At 50.6% G+C, this 13,740-nt stretch overlaps 6 protein-coding genes across 6 annotated transcripts; 5 read left to right on the forward strand and 1 right to left on the reverse strand.

Moving 5' to 3' along the window:
• Window positions 1-733: 733 nt before the first annotated feature.
• BJX68DRAFT_270801 (uncharacterized protein) lies at window positions 734-1,248 on the forward strand (the record flags this gene model as incomplete). Its single annotated transcript, XM_071046773.1, has 4 exons — window positions 734-817; window positions 877-956; window positions 1,027-1,080; window positions 1,143-1,248. The coding sequence occupies 4 exons, from the start codon at window positions 734-736 to the stop codon at window positions 1,246-1,248; spliced, it is 324 nt and encodes a 107-aa protein (XP_070894894.1).
• A 353-nt stretch (window positions 1,249-1,601) lies between these two features.
• Window positions 1,602-3,397, reverse strand: BJX68DRAFT_244937 (uncharacterized protein). Its single transcript, XM_071041411.1, has 5 exons — window positions 3,258-3,397; window positions 2,587-3,201; window positions 2,204-2,527; window positions 1,817-2,133; window positions 1,602-1,763 (listed from the first exon to the last, which is right to left on the reverse strand). Exons 1-5 carry the CDS (start codon window positions 3,362-3,364, stop codon window positions 1,696-1,698), a joined length of 1,431 nt encoding a protein of 476 aa, XP_070894895.1. The 5' UTR covers window positions 3,365-3,397; the 3' UTR covers window positions 1,602-1,695.
• Window positions 3,398-3,695: 298 nt separating this feature from the next.
• Window positions 3,696-4,646, forward strand: BJX68DRAFT_270803 (aromatic alcohol reductase; the record flags this gene model as incomplete). Its single annotated transcript, XM_071046774.1, has 2 exons — window positions 3,696-3,728; window positions 3,780-4,646. 2 exons carry the CDS (start codon window positions 3,696-3,698, stop codon window positions 4,644-4,646), a joined length of 900 nt encoding a protein of 299 aa, XP_070894896.1.
• A 1,730-nt stretch (window positions 4,647-6,376) lies between these two features.
• BJX68DRAFT_168303 (uncharacterized protein) lies at window positions 6,377-8,323 on the forward strand. The gene has a single exon (XM_071037001.1). It carries the CDS (start codon window positions 6,452-6,454, stop codon window positions 8,186-8,188), a length of 1,737 nt encoding a protein of 578 aa, XP_070894897.1. The 5' UTR covers window positions 6,377-6,451; the 3' UTR covers window positions 8,189-8,323.
• Window positions 8,324-9,762, forward strand: BJX68DRAFT_168304 (uncharacterized protein). Its single transcript, XM_071037002.1, has one exon. It carries the CDS (start codon window positions 8,458-8,460, stop codon window positions 9,484-9,486), a length of 1,029 nt encoding a protein of 342 aa, XP_070894898.1. The 5' UTR covers window positions 8,324-8,457; the 3' UTR covers window positions 9,487-9,762.
• Window positions 9,763-10,685: 923 nt separating this feature from the next.
• Window positions 10,686-13,190, forward strand: BJX68DRAFT_257872 (uncharacterized protein; the record flags this gene model as incomplete). The annotated part of the gene is made up of 6 exons (XM_071043423.1): window positions 10,686-11,209; window positions 11,257-11,563; window positions 11,643-11,974; window positions 12,025-12,191; window positions 12,243-12,562; window positions 12,735-13,190. 6 exons carry the CDS (start codon window positions 10,686-10,688, stop codon window positions 13,188-13,190), a joined length of 2,106 nt encoding a protein of 701 aa, XP_070894899.1.
• Window positions 13,191-13,740: the final 550 nt, after the last annotated feature.

The raw sequence follows: 13,740 nt of genomic DNA on the forward strand, positions 1-13,740 counted from the left end.
CTAAACACTACCGCCAGGAACCAGATGAGCAGCAGCGGAGGGTATTTATGCCGGCGAATGCTCACAAGCCACGGACAAAGAAAGCCAGGATTTTCTTTTGTTCATTGTAGATCGAGGAATCCCGAATAATGTACAGCATATGCTCTTGCGCAAAGGCGTCAGGCAAGGTAGATTTCCCAGGAAACCCGATTTCCACCAGGTGTCACAGGAAGCCCCTTGGATTATGAAACAAGGTAGACTGAGTGATTCTCGGTGGGTCAAAAGAATAGCTGGTTATATGTATGGTTGTGGCTCTCTCCAGGAAAGTCTAGAACTCTTAAGCTATAGCTACATGCCTAGAGATATTCGAGAATAGCTAATTAGTAGCCTAAATTTTAGCAGGAGAAGGAATGAAGGGTTACATTGCATTGCTTTTTCGGAGTTTGGCATTCGGCGTTTGGTGTTTGAAGGCAATGCAACATTTGATCAGGATAGCGAATTAGAAAGCGCAATCACTGCTGCAATCTGCACATTCTACAATAGTAGGAAAGGGCCCTCGCATTGTGTAACGTGACCGACTTCGCGGTTGGGCGCCTGCACGCTGCCGCACATTCCTCCGCGCGGGGGAGGATGGCGAGTTCATGCCCCCTGCATGAGCACTTAGTGTTGAGCTCATGATAAATATTGATTCCACCACCCGCACAGGGCTTGAAGATTCGCTAACCATTATGTATTCGTCAAGATTCACACAAGAATGAAAGTGTTCACCTCTGTCATCTCCGGCATTGCCCTGGCTTCGCTGGGTGCTGCGTCAGCTCAGGCTGCAATTACCCCCCAGGTGCGTCCGAAACGCTGTATTGAGTTCCACAATGGGAATGCTAGTTCTGATGTATCCAGGTCACCATCTACGGTGACCCAAGCTACCAAGGCGCGGGGCAGACCTTCTCCGCTGACGGGACCTGCCACTCCCTATCCCCGTACGTTGCAATATCCGGCCTCCATAAAAGAAGTTCGTTATATGCTAAAACCGTGTATCATCTGTAATAGATCGATTAAATCAGTTCTCATTCCTGGAGAGTTCATCTACTGCCAGCTTTTTGAGTAAGCTCACGCTTTTCGATAACGTGTATCAAAACCATGGGTGTATACTCACGCTCTCTTAGCAAAGCCGACTGCGGAGGGCAGGGTGGGATTGTGATTGTTGCTTCCCATCCGGCGTTCACGGCTCAGCAGATTTATCCTGGTATTATTTGTGGTGTGCTATCCTAGTTCGTCGGGTAAACACGATTGTGGCGGCAGGGTGATTCTCTAATGCTCTCGAGATAAATGTCATTGGGGTTCCTAGTTTATCACAACTCTGTGATCTTTCCCATTCATGCGTCTAGTAGTATGTCACCGTGTACAATTTCCTCACGTCCAACACCTTCCAATGGAGGTTCTAGATGTTCATTCTCCCTAGCTTGTCTGGGGAATCGACAGGACAGAACGTCAATGCCCCTTCTAATCTGTGTTTAAGGCTCGGCACTGAAGGGATATTAGATACTATTTTAAATAGGTAGTACCATAATTAGGATAGACATGGCTCTCCACACCACCTATTCAGTGTTGACAGTGACTTCGTATTATACTTTGACTCGATTGTTCGGTCTATTCATGATTCAAAAAGATCTAATCGGCTTCGGCGCCTATCTCCCGCAACTTTAAGCAAAGGTAATTCTACCCACCCTCGATAGATTTTAATATTCGCGGCGCTGTATCCTCGTTGAGAAGGCCAAGGTAATACTCTAGTCACGCATAGTTAGCCAACCCAGTCCTAGAAGCTCTTGGGTCAACGTACCGCCACATAACCACCTTGCGCTGACCATTTTTAAGAATCCTCTCAGAATCCGTAGCTTTCTCAATGGCTCACTTGAGCCTGTTTCCATCCACATCCTCTCTGTCACTAGGCTTGCCGCTTTGTACACAAGAAATGTGATGAATGGAGGAAGGCGATCAAAATCTATGGTTTGTGTACCATTGACAAAGGGGTAGACCATGTTGGTTATGGTGGTGAGCACGGGGTTTAAAGATGATGTGGCAAGTGATTGGCAAGTTAAAGATTGTCCATCGGTAATCTGAACTCTGGTACCGTTCTCGTAGGCTAGGAGGAGGCCACTGTGCAACATCAGCGTCGATGCGAAGATTTCAAAAAAGATCTGGAAGAGATGAACGCGGCTCCACTAACGTATGACAAAGTCCTAGCCCACCGGAGTATATCTGGTCCGCATCTTCAACCTCTTCGATTAGGAGCGTGCGGAGGCTATATGATGTCTCCACCAAAAGCCCTATTTCTTCCACGTTGAATGCTCGTTCTGAAGTGGGGTTGTGTAACACGTTGTGTATGTTGTCAAGAAGTGTGGACGCTTCGAACATACGGGCGAGTTGCCAGAGAGGGCTTCTTGTGTCTTTCTCGAGGCCGGTGGGCCAGGGGATTTTGTTGGGATCATGGATACCCTTGACGAGAGAGCGAGTGAGAGATGGTCGATGTCCAGATTGTATTGTTACATATCTAGAAGATATCAGTACAAAGGGGAGTTATAGTTTTGAGGGATAAAGGAAGGCCTGCACCTGTCCAGAATACGGATCGCCCACCCGATTATTACGGCCTCCTCTCTGCCTGACTCATCAGTAGTGGACGATGAAGATGATGGAGAGAAGTCAGTGTGAATTTCAAGTGCATCGGCAGCTCTGACAGTAGTCCCAATAGAGATGTAAGCTGCCGGGTAGAAGCCATGTGCAACCTCGAATAGTGTGACCAAAGTCCTTGCTTGGACGATCTTGAGCGAGGTGATGCCGAGTCCTTCGATCACTGCTATCCAGCTCTTGACATGTAGGTACGCGGATTGAAGACCAGATAGAGTCCCGTCTCCTGAAGAGGGGGGCGGGGAGGTACAAAGCAAACTAATGCAGAGGGCGAGGAGCGTGTAATCCAGGGAAGCTTCGTTCCAAGATTGCGGGAGCTGATCCGGTGGTGTTTGTGCGATAATAGGGAACCAAGGATGGATGGATTGGATGTATATCGCAAAAATATCGCTCGGGGCTGATGTGAGTTTCTTCGCGATAGCGTCTTTGATATGGCCCGGACTTAACGTTTCAAGGGGGAGCTCTGCGTCAAGGGAGGACGACGGTGTCGAACTTGGAGATGATATCGCCCGTCCTTCATAGTGACAGGCTTGACGAAGCCTAGAGTCTGTGTTAGGAATTCCGCGGCTACCAAATACCATTTCAAAAGCACTCGCCTCCGGCATAGTCCGCATTCAGGAGTAGCCCTGTCGCAGCGCCTCTTCTGGGATCTACATCGCGCGCAAGCCTTTCTGGCAAGGTGCACCCGAAGGCGAGCATCCATTCTGACGAGTTTATCCTGCTTAATATCGATTGCGGGCCATGGGGAACATGAATCGGCATTCCGGCGGGAAGTTGAGCGTGTTGAATGCTGAGTCAGCCGGATTGCGGTTGCCACTCCGGCGGGGTTTATAGAATCAGAGCGGGAACAGTGCGGACTTTGATGGATTTAGGTGCGGATTCATAGTAGACTCTTGGAAGGTGATTTAAATGCTTTGTAAGAGCGGTGGTTGAACAGCAATATATAATGGTCTTATGTCCCGCGATAGAAGTCTCTCCATCACTCCTCTTCTATCCTCTGAAGCCCCCTCAAGATACCATTAGTCTACAGCACGATGCCTAAGATTGAAACTGTTGCGATCGCTGGAGTAAGGACTCCGAAGAACATCTAAGAGCCCAATAGCTGATCCTTTTTATAGGCATCTGGCACCCTGGGACCCTACGTGTTCCAAGCACTTGTCAATGCAGGATTTCGAGTCGCGATTCTCACTCGTTCTCAAAAGCCTGGAGCATACGCCTCAAACATCGATGTCTTCGAAGTTGACTTCAATTCAGTGAAGTCGTTAACCGCTGCACTTCAAGGTGTCGACGCTGTCGTATCAACTGTGGGTGGTGCAGCAGTCGACAATCAAACTGTGCTTATCGAGGCCGCCATTGCCGCAGGAGTGAAGCGTTTTATTCCTTCTGAATTTGGCAGCGTTACCACCAATCCGAAGCTCGAAAATTTTCCAATCTATAGTTCCATGTTCAAGATTCGGAATTACCTCCAGGAAAAGGCAGCAGCCGGAGAATTGTCATGGACAGTTCTTGCATGTGGCGCCTTCTTGGACTCTGTTTTGAGCAGTCCAATTTTGCTGGACTTTCAGAACCACACTGTGGCCATGCTCGACGAAGGCGACAATCGGATCAGTTCTACCTCTTTGCCTGTGGTGGGGAGAGCTATCGCTGCAATCCTGCAAAACTTTGACGCCACGGAGAACAGAGTCATACGTGTATCAGAGGCAATTCTGACACAAAACCAACTGCTTGGGTTTGCAAAGGAGCTTCGGCCTGATATCAAGTGGAGGACTAGCAACGAACAGACAAGCGTGCTTTTACAGGAGAGTCTGGAACAATTTGGTGTCGGTGACTTTAGTATGCCGGCCTTCATGAAACTGATGAAAGGTACCGCTCTCGCTGGTGATACTTATGGTGGCGCATTTGATGTGACAGACAATGAGCTGCTTGGTATTAAAGAACTGGCACCAGCAGACCTGAAGAAGCTTATCGCCGAGAGGCTCGCCTAGAGTAGAGTGGTGCTGTAGGATCTACGAAGGACCGTTGCAGCAAGAGCCTAGAAATTTCAACTTGTGATTATAAAGCTCTGCCTGGTAGTGTGGACAGTTTGTAAATACCGGCTTAACACATTACCATGGCATCTGCTTGATTGAGCCTGCTTGCATTTTGCTAAATTTGATTGGCCCACCATTACTCCTTGCTTCACTTTCTGAGTCCCAAAACGCTCCATCAACCGGATATCCAGGGGGCTCCTGGGCGCGACTAGATACGGCATTATTCCTAGTATTAAGGAGTATGATGCTGCAGTAGAAATACTTGGTAGAGGTTTAGCCAGGTTTCTTGGCTAGAGTAAGGGGAAGGACGGAAATTTAGGTTCCCATAGGAGGGCATTATTAAACCTGGAGCCACGGTATTTCTATTGTGCGTGCAAGTATAGTAAGCTTGGCTGGGACAAAGTATATTTTACCTGGGCTACTAGTAATAAGGATGGTTACAGAAGTTTTACACTGTATGCTGGAATTCGGCAGCTTTAGCAGTGGCCCTAAGCGTGACTCCCTTATCCTCTGTACATACATAAGAGACTGATCACCAAATGTGCCGCAGGCTTAGTATATTGGGAAGCAGACCATAGCAATGATAGGTGGCACGACAACCGCGACGAGGTGATGGTCGATTTGGTCAACCTGGCTCGAAATCTTACCCTCCACGTGGGAAATGACGGACTGAATGGTTACTAGACTCTTTCCCGGTTCAGCGAGTACCCTGAGGTGATGATCTGGATTGAGAATGTCGCCAACCTCATCAGAGCTTCCCTGAAATTGTTCAGAAATTCGAAGACAAAGTGGCAGAGTTGAATTTTTGATACTCCATAGACTATCTATTGGAGAGGCTAGACACTGAGAGGGCGAGTTACCGGGATTATAATGGGGGCTGGTGGCGGCCACCAGAGTGTGCTTGTGATGGAGCAGATTCAGATTCTACCCGATTCTATGGAATGGGTCCCAGAACTGGTGGCTGGATTATCAAAGATATTGGGGAACTATGCTCTGCAGTCCATTAGACCGTTGACAAACGTCCTAAGTAATCTTCTGAAGTCAGAATGGCTTATATTATAACCGCCCACACCGGTGATTGAGACCATGTTAATTCCCGGCTCAGGCGGAAGACAGGGATTTCTGCCAAATCAAGTCGGGGTCCGGTGGAGCGGAAGAAGTGATGACTGGCGTCCCAGACGTTAAGAATGGGGAACTTCTTTAGTATCTTTCTAACTTGTCTGCCGCAATCTGGCGACCCCTCTCCACATCGATCTTCCCCTCACGCACTGCTCCAATGCAGACCGCGGATTTCCGGGACGGCCCTCCCCTTCAGCACAGGCCACCAACAAAGAAGGATTCTTCCTGCGGATCCTGGCATGCACGTCTTGCTAAAGGCATTTCACGGAGTGGATTGACTGTTATCATAAAGTATGGGCATCTGACATTGGAACTTTATCAGAAGACTCAACCCCTCGAAGCAATCAGGCTGACTGATTGCTTATCATGCCTTTTAGAGGCCGGTTTACGTAAACTAACGAGGCCGTTCCGCTCTCTAGTCCCATTTTGGGAAAGCATCCAAACAAGCTCGCCCAATTTCGCGTAGTCGAGACACTAGACCAATTGTAGTATTATCCTCCTTTGGCTGCCCACAGATTTCCTCGGCAAGGTCCATGGTGGGACTCGATAAATGCCAATGAGGGCGGCTTTCTTTCCTTCTTGATAATTATTTTTCTCGATTTATTCTATTCTTTTCTTTCCTTTCTGGTTGGGCATTCTTCATGATGAGCACGTCCACGACACCAATGACTCCAAAGGCACAAGAAACGAACTTTGTCTTTGTTGGCGGCCCTGTGCTTACAGGCAGGGGAACTGGGATCCGGTCCAAGGTTGTCCAAGCAGGAATGCGCCAAAAACAGCACCAGCGACGGAAGGATGCAGTGGCCGAAATAAACAAACTACTTGTGGACCGGACAACGGCATGTAGTTGCCGCCCGAAATCTACCCCTCTTGCGCCGTTGCCAAGACACAGTCAAGGCCAACAGCCCATCAAGCCAAGGGTCCGGATGATGAGCAAGGCCCAGGTGGGCTCGGTTTGCTGCTCCTTCTGTGGGAGGTATATTCGCTCCTATAACGCCCTGCACCCCAGCAGCAGCAGCAGCAGCAGCTCGCTGTACGACATAGGCTCTGGACTTGAACCCACGATCCCTGTTAACGAAACCACTTCTCGACTGAGGGTACATGAGATTTTCAGTTTCGCCAGTAGACACGTCCTACCAAATCTGCGGGGCTCGTTAGATCTCCCTGACCTTTATCAAACATGGGCATTCCCCTTTGACCACGACCAACTGAAATTGTTTACATTCCTCTGGTCAAGCAAACGTCACGAGGGTGTGCTGCGCCTGGCATATAATATGCCGCCGGATCCAGCTGAATTAAAGGAAGAGCTTGTTCTGAAGGGCCTTACTCTCAGAGCACTACGGAAAGAAGTGACAAGCTACACCGAGCAGAAAGCCATTGATAGCATCGTCAGATGCATGTTAGTCCTCGCCGTGAACGACACCGAGACGGCTACGCAGCGACTATGCCGAGAGCCAAGTCCATTTACACCCACGTTTACGGGGCTCCATGCCCTTGAGTTTTATGGCGGTCGCGACTATAACCGCCTCCATTGGGAAAATATGTACAAGCTGCTTGCAAATCATGAAGGAATCCAGAGGCTTCGTCCCTTTGCATTAGCGTGGCAGATTTCTGTCGCTGATCTCACAAATGCCGCGCACACTCTTCGAAAACCACTCTATCCAATGATAGATGTCCATGGGCAACAGCTGGAGCTGGATCCCCCTCTCGTGCTATTTGCGCCGGACGCTAGTGATGATTTACGAAAACCAGGATCTGGCTTCAACGAGCTCCTCTTAATGGAGCAGCCAGTACATCAGAGACTTGTGAACGTGTTTTCACATGTTGGAGAACTGTCTTATGCCATGGACATTATACCAACACAGTCACATAGTCCGCGACTTCTTGAACTCCTGGCGGACAGCCGAGATCTGGTCCACCACAGACTGTTCTCCCTACCAAATGAGGACGACGCGCCTGGCCAGATCCTGAGACTTGACGGCCAATCTACAGGGCAAGAACAGTTTTTGGAGCTTTACCTGACCTGCCGTCTTGCAGTGCTATTATACGCTACACATGTTACCTTTCCAATTCCCCGGTCCTCGGTCGTGAGAAGTGTATTGCTTCATTCACTGTGCCCAAAGCTCCAGTTTCTTGCGCAACAGGGTTTCTCCAGTCCATTATTCCTGTGGTGTACAAGCGTGGCGCTTGTTGCACTTGATGAAACAGGACCCTTTGCTGAGACCTTAGGGCTTTTCCAAAAGGTGTCCCGCGACTTGCACATAACAACTCTGCCGAGTTTGTTGAATCTCCTGCATTTGTTTGCCTGGTCTGACACGGCAATCCAGCATCATAATTCAAGGATGGAACGATACTTGTCAGGCAACTTATCAAGTTGATTAGGTATAAAGCAGGACCAACTAGCGCTAGAAGGGGTTTTCTTTTAGTGGTCTTCCCTATAACCAGATGCATTGTCAGAAAGGTATGGCGCATGCCCATGGAGCTTCTCTGAGATGAGTCACAGAGTTTCAATGCTATTCCGCGATACACCCGGCGCTGGCGTGGCGGACTTTGCAACCGTTACCCCAGATGTGACAAATTCAAGTTAGGGTCACAGCGGGGTGTGGTTAAGATTGACGCCCTGGATCCCAAGCAGCAAGCCGAGAAAATGATGCTCGTGGGGCTTGAGGTGTTCGGGCAACGGGCGGAAGCTATCAAGCACCTGATCATGATGCTTGGACACAGTGACCACTATGGAGGGCCCAGGCATAACCAGAATACGTTCCATCTGACCCTCCTCTACGTATCTATGAAAGGGCGGCAATGTCTGAAGCAAATGCAGCATGGTTCCAACCTACCTGTTTCCATCAGGGACAAAGTCTTAGTCAAGGTCAAAGAGCGTAAGGTTTCAAGACATGACGTTCCACGGCGTTCTCATGCCGGGACGCTCTCGCCCAACTTTCCTGCCGTGAGGATGGCGAACATCACCTTGCGGGGTTATCCGCCGATACTAGGTCACCCATGGATACCCCTTCTCGCGGCGTTAAGATCAAGTTGCTCTCATCGATTTGCGGAGATATGCAAGAGGCGCGGTGCTGACACACTTATATCCGACCACCAGCTGATCCCGCCAACCGCGCACCGGTTGAGGCAGAGAGGGCACTTGCGGAGGACCGGTACCGTCGTCGGCCCCAGTCACAGGCGGGTGGGGAGACCGAGACCAAGGGTTCTAGTATTGAGCGGCCCCGTATCCCAGACACGCCACAGACCTCTTTCGTTCCATATCATGGCCATCGTCGATATAACCGGGCGAAACGACAACGACCGCCCGAGCTGTCGTGCCGTGATGATGGCGCGTCCAGCGAGTTTCCGCTTACGGCGACGTGTCTCTTGCTGGGGTTGTTGCGAGAATGAAGATCACAATGCCGATCTCAACGCCGATGCCTTCGATAACAACCACAACCGCACGCAGCACGACGACGTCCAGCTGCAGCCGCTGTCCAATTTAGTCCATGGGAACGCCTTGAATACGGCCTTGTGGTTCTTGACATCTCCAACCTTGATTATGGCGTCAAGTACGGCATTGTTGCATTTCCCTGTCAATACATGGACGATGTGTACTGCCGGAACCCGCTTGGTCACTGGGATCCTGTCGAAGACCGGCCGCCTGAGAAGGAGGCTATATTGTACCCAATAACACGCGGCCTCGGATACCTTTGTCTATTCTGACCACCGAGGTGGACCACGACACCCCACCGCCGCCATCGTCGTCGTCCGCAGGCCGATTCGCCGTCGGTCCCATCCCGGCCGGATTCTCTGGCAATCACCTCGCAGCAGAGGAAATCTCCCTGCGATACGCTTTCATCAGGATCCGTCAAGCCTCTGCCCACATCGTGCCCGAGCATCGACAACAACAACGGCAATGCCCCACCCACCGCCCCAACCCACGTCCCGGACCACAGCCCTAGCCCCAATCCCAATCTCGATCTTGTCGATATTGTAGGCAGCCTCCCATCGTTCCTCCGCTCAATCGCCGCAGGTACCAATCTCGATATCTCCACTCCCACATGGGAGAAACGGGTTTCAGAAGCAGAGAGTGACTTCCTTGCGGCGGCGCGGGACCTACCCAAAAGGAGGCGATATAAACGCTCCCGTGATATGGGTTTCTCCACGTGGGAGAAACGGATGAAGGAGCTAGATAGGAGGCGCGCCGCGGGTCTTCCTATAATTAAATGGAAGGAACGTAGCGTTAATATTTGTATATTAGATAACGGGAGGGCGAAGCAATTGCTTGGGTAGTTACTGTGACTCTGTGATTTGGCCCTAGATGTTCCAACATCTCTTGATAATTGATCTGAGAGAAGTAGATTGGTTCTTTGTGGACTATGTTATAGTGCTGATAGTGAGTGAGTTCTTCTTCTGGAAGGTCCAAATTCCGTGGCCAGGGTCTCCGCACAGAGTCCATACAGCCAAATCTTCACCATGGCAAGTACAAAAATGAGTAAGATAGGGAATGTAGAACATGGCTGAGAAACTGGATCAACGTCAGACTTGCTTCAATACTGACTTTCCATGGTACGATTGAGGAATCTCGAGCATTGTCTAGAATGTGCGGAGCGGGAACCTGGTGACGATATATATATTTCCACCAATACCTACTACACTGTTTTCGTCTAGGTTTTCAAGGCTTCCTATCATAAAAAAAAGAAGCTTCATCAACCAGAAATATTCAGAAATATTCAGGCTACACAAATTATCGACACGTTCCAATCAAACTGATTTCTGGTGTACAATGATGGATCAGATCCGGCGGAACGCAAACCGAACCAAACCCAATTTTCCACTCCATCATTCTTCCAACACCAACACCACAGCACAAGGGACGAAATCAACAAAATGCCCTGGCCACGCATCCAATTCCACGAACTCGGCGACCAAACCTGGCTCCCCTCCTGGCTGCACCACCACGAACAATTCTCCCTAACGCAGCTCTGGAACCTGCGCGTTCCTTTCTGGAGCCGCGGCAGTCTCGCCACACAAGCATGCGCCGTCCTCGAATCGCACCTCACAAACCCGTCAGAATACACAATCGTCGACATCTGCGCGGGCGCGGGGGGTCCAACACCCTTTATTGAAAAGACGCTAAATAGTAAAGCAGAGAAGGAGGGGCGCGATCCTGTCCGGTTTGTGCTGACGGATATGTTCCCGCCCGTGGATCAGTGGGCGGCGATAGCCAAGAAGCAGCCGAATGTTTCATTTGTCGAAGAGCCGGTCGATGCGCGGGCGGTTCAGAGGTTGGATGAGTCTGTGGCTCTGGGGAAGAAGGAGTGTCGGATTTTCAACATCTGTTTTCATCACTTCACGGATGAGGATGCGATGGCGATTTTGACAAGTGCCGTAACGGAGGCTGATGCGTTTGTGTATGTTTCCTTTGGCTCTTGCGTTGATGGCAATGCTAATGGCGCAGAATATTCGAAATCACCGCGCGAGATGTACCGACATGTCTGTATTCGCCGCTCGTGTTTTTCTGGGGATTCTACGTGACACTTCGGTGGTACTGGCGCTCTCCGATCCATCTGCTCTTCACGTACCTCATTCCCATCGCGCCGCTGGCCCTGTGGATTGACGGGTTGATTTCGTGCCTGCGAACTCGTACACCTGATGAAATCGAGGGATTGCTGACCCGGTCGGGAGCAGATTTGAGCGGATGGAAGATAAGCAGTGGAAAAAGGACGGTGCAATGGCCATTCATCATGTTGTACTACCACGTCGGCGTCAAAAATGAGTAATCCGTAAATGGGGAGTGGGGTCGCGCGTAGGCAAGACAAGAATCGAAGCATCCCGCGAAATCAGACCACGTTTTTCTCCTTATTTCCTCCAAACAACATGAAAGTCATCATCGTAGGAGCCGGACTCGGAGGCCTCGCCTGCGCAATCGCCTGTCGACGCCAGAATCTTGATGTCGTCGTTTTAGAACGGTCGGCCGAAGCGCGCGAAGTCGGCGCAGGGATCCAGATCCCACCCAATGGCGCGAGAATCCTACAACAGCTGGGTGTTCTTAAACAGTTGCTCGAGGTAGGAAGTATTGTGCAGCATGTTGATTTCCGACGATATGATGACGGTCGCGTCTTGCGCTCGATGCCTTTTGGCGAGGGGATCGTGAAGGAGTTTGGGGTGCCCTGGATGTACGTGTTTTCGTTCACTCCAGCGGATTGTGTCTGACCTTTGTTTGCAGAATCATCCATCGCGTGGACTTTTATCGCGTTTTGCTGGACGAAGCGACGCGGCTTGAGGTAAAGATTCGCCTGGATGCCGAAGTGGAGGACATTGACTTTGAAGGACCAGAAGTGCTGCTTGCAGGCGGAGAACGAATCGCTGGAGATGCTATAATCGGCGCTGATGGTATGTACATGGCATACAAATTGACCTTACCCTCCATTCTAACCTTACTAGGGCTGTATTCGCGAGTGCGAGATCTTATCCTCGAGACGCCACTGAACCCCGAAGAGACCGGCGATCTGGCGTACCGGGCAACCTTCAAAAAGGAGCAACTCGAACGTCTGAACGATTCAAGAGTAAACGAGCTGTGTCGGGAGATGGCAATTACAAGCTGGCTGGGACCCGACAAACATTCCATCTTTTACCCAGTGCGTGGTGGGATGGAGTTCAACCTCGTGCTCATCCGACCGGACAACCTGGAGAAGGGGACTCGGCGGGTACAGGGGGACGTGGAAGAGATGAGGGGGAGTTACGCTGGATGGGATGAGACGTTGGTATCTCCGATCTTGCACTGACTAGTCACTGACCCTGGCTAGTCTCGAGAAGCTGATATCGTGCGTCCCATCAGTGACCAAGTGGCAGCTTACAACCTTGCCGGAACTACCGACGTGGGCAAAGGTATGAAGGCAAAGAGACCAGATGAGGCGCTATGGCTAACGTATATAGGGATGTGTCGCCCTGCTCGGAGACGCCTGCCATCCAACCCTGCCATACCAAGCTCAAGGCGCCGCCATGGCAGTCGAAGACGGCTTCGCGATGGGCAAGCTGCTCGGCCTAACGAACGAGCATCTCCAAGACGCACACGGAAGCGATCCGACTCTGTCTACCAGGGAAATCGCGCAGAGCATCATACCTGCCGTGTTGAAGATATACGAACACATACGGAAGGCGCGAACGTCGCGGAGTGTGCGAACCGCTATGATGAACCGCAGACTCTTTCACATTTCGGATGGGATCGTTCAAACTGTTCGTGACTTTCTCCTCAGTTACATGGGCGTGACTCGGCAAAGCGATTGGTCGTGGCTCTTTTCGTGGCGGATGAGACAGATGCTGTATCATGACTTACTCGGGGACTGCGAGAGGGCTTTCGATGAGTATCGGCGTGGCCTTGCGCAGGAATAGCTGGACAGAGCTTTTCCAACTTGACAATACAGATTCAGAACGGGATGTCCATCACACAACGGAGGTGAGGTGTGTCTTTTACAGGAAGCGGCTTTAGCACAATCCATGTAACTTGCAGTGTTCTTATTTGATAGAGGTGGAAGCGTCGCCGTTGCTACCTCGAAGGGTCATCATGGAACTTACCAAACTAGCGACTGCTCCCACAAACGTAGCCTTGAAGTAGATCGAACTATCAGAATATGGTGCCAGGACAGCAATACGAAGAGAAATGAATTTTCATCCCCAAGGTCGCCGTCGGAATATCGAGAGTCATTACGTATACCTACAGTTGGCCACCCAGATGGGTGGGAAGAGGGCTCGAACGACGCCTGGTAGAAAAACGTCCCGTTCATCCGTTCAGAAACCCGTGACAGATAGATTAGATTAGACGAGACGGGTGATAGGCGCACCCCCGAAGAGAACTCGAAAGTCTGAATCGAACCCCGGACTTCCCCGCAGTTCCACGCCCAAAGGACCCGAAGCCGAGACGCCAAACACTAGAGCCAATGAC

Source organism: Aspergillus pseudodeflectus (assembly GCF_044049435.1).
Source record: "Aspergillus pseudodeflectus strain CBS 756.74 chromosome Unknown BJX68scaffold_53, whole genome shotgun sequence".
In the NCBI taxonomy this organism is placed as follows: Eukaryota; Fungi; Ascomycota; class Eurotiomycetes; order Eurotiales; family Aspergillaceae; genus Aspergillus; species Aspergillus pseudodeflectus.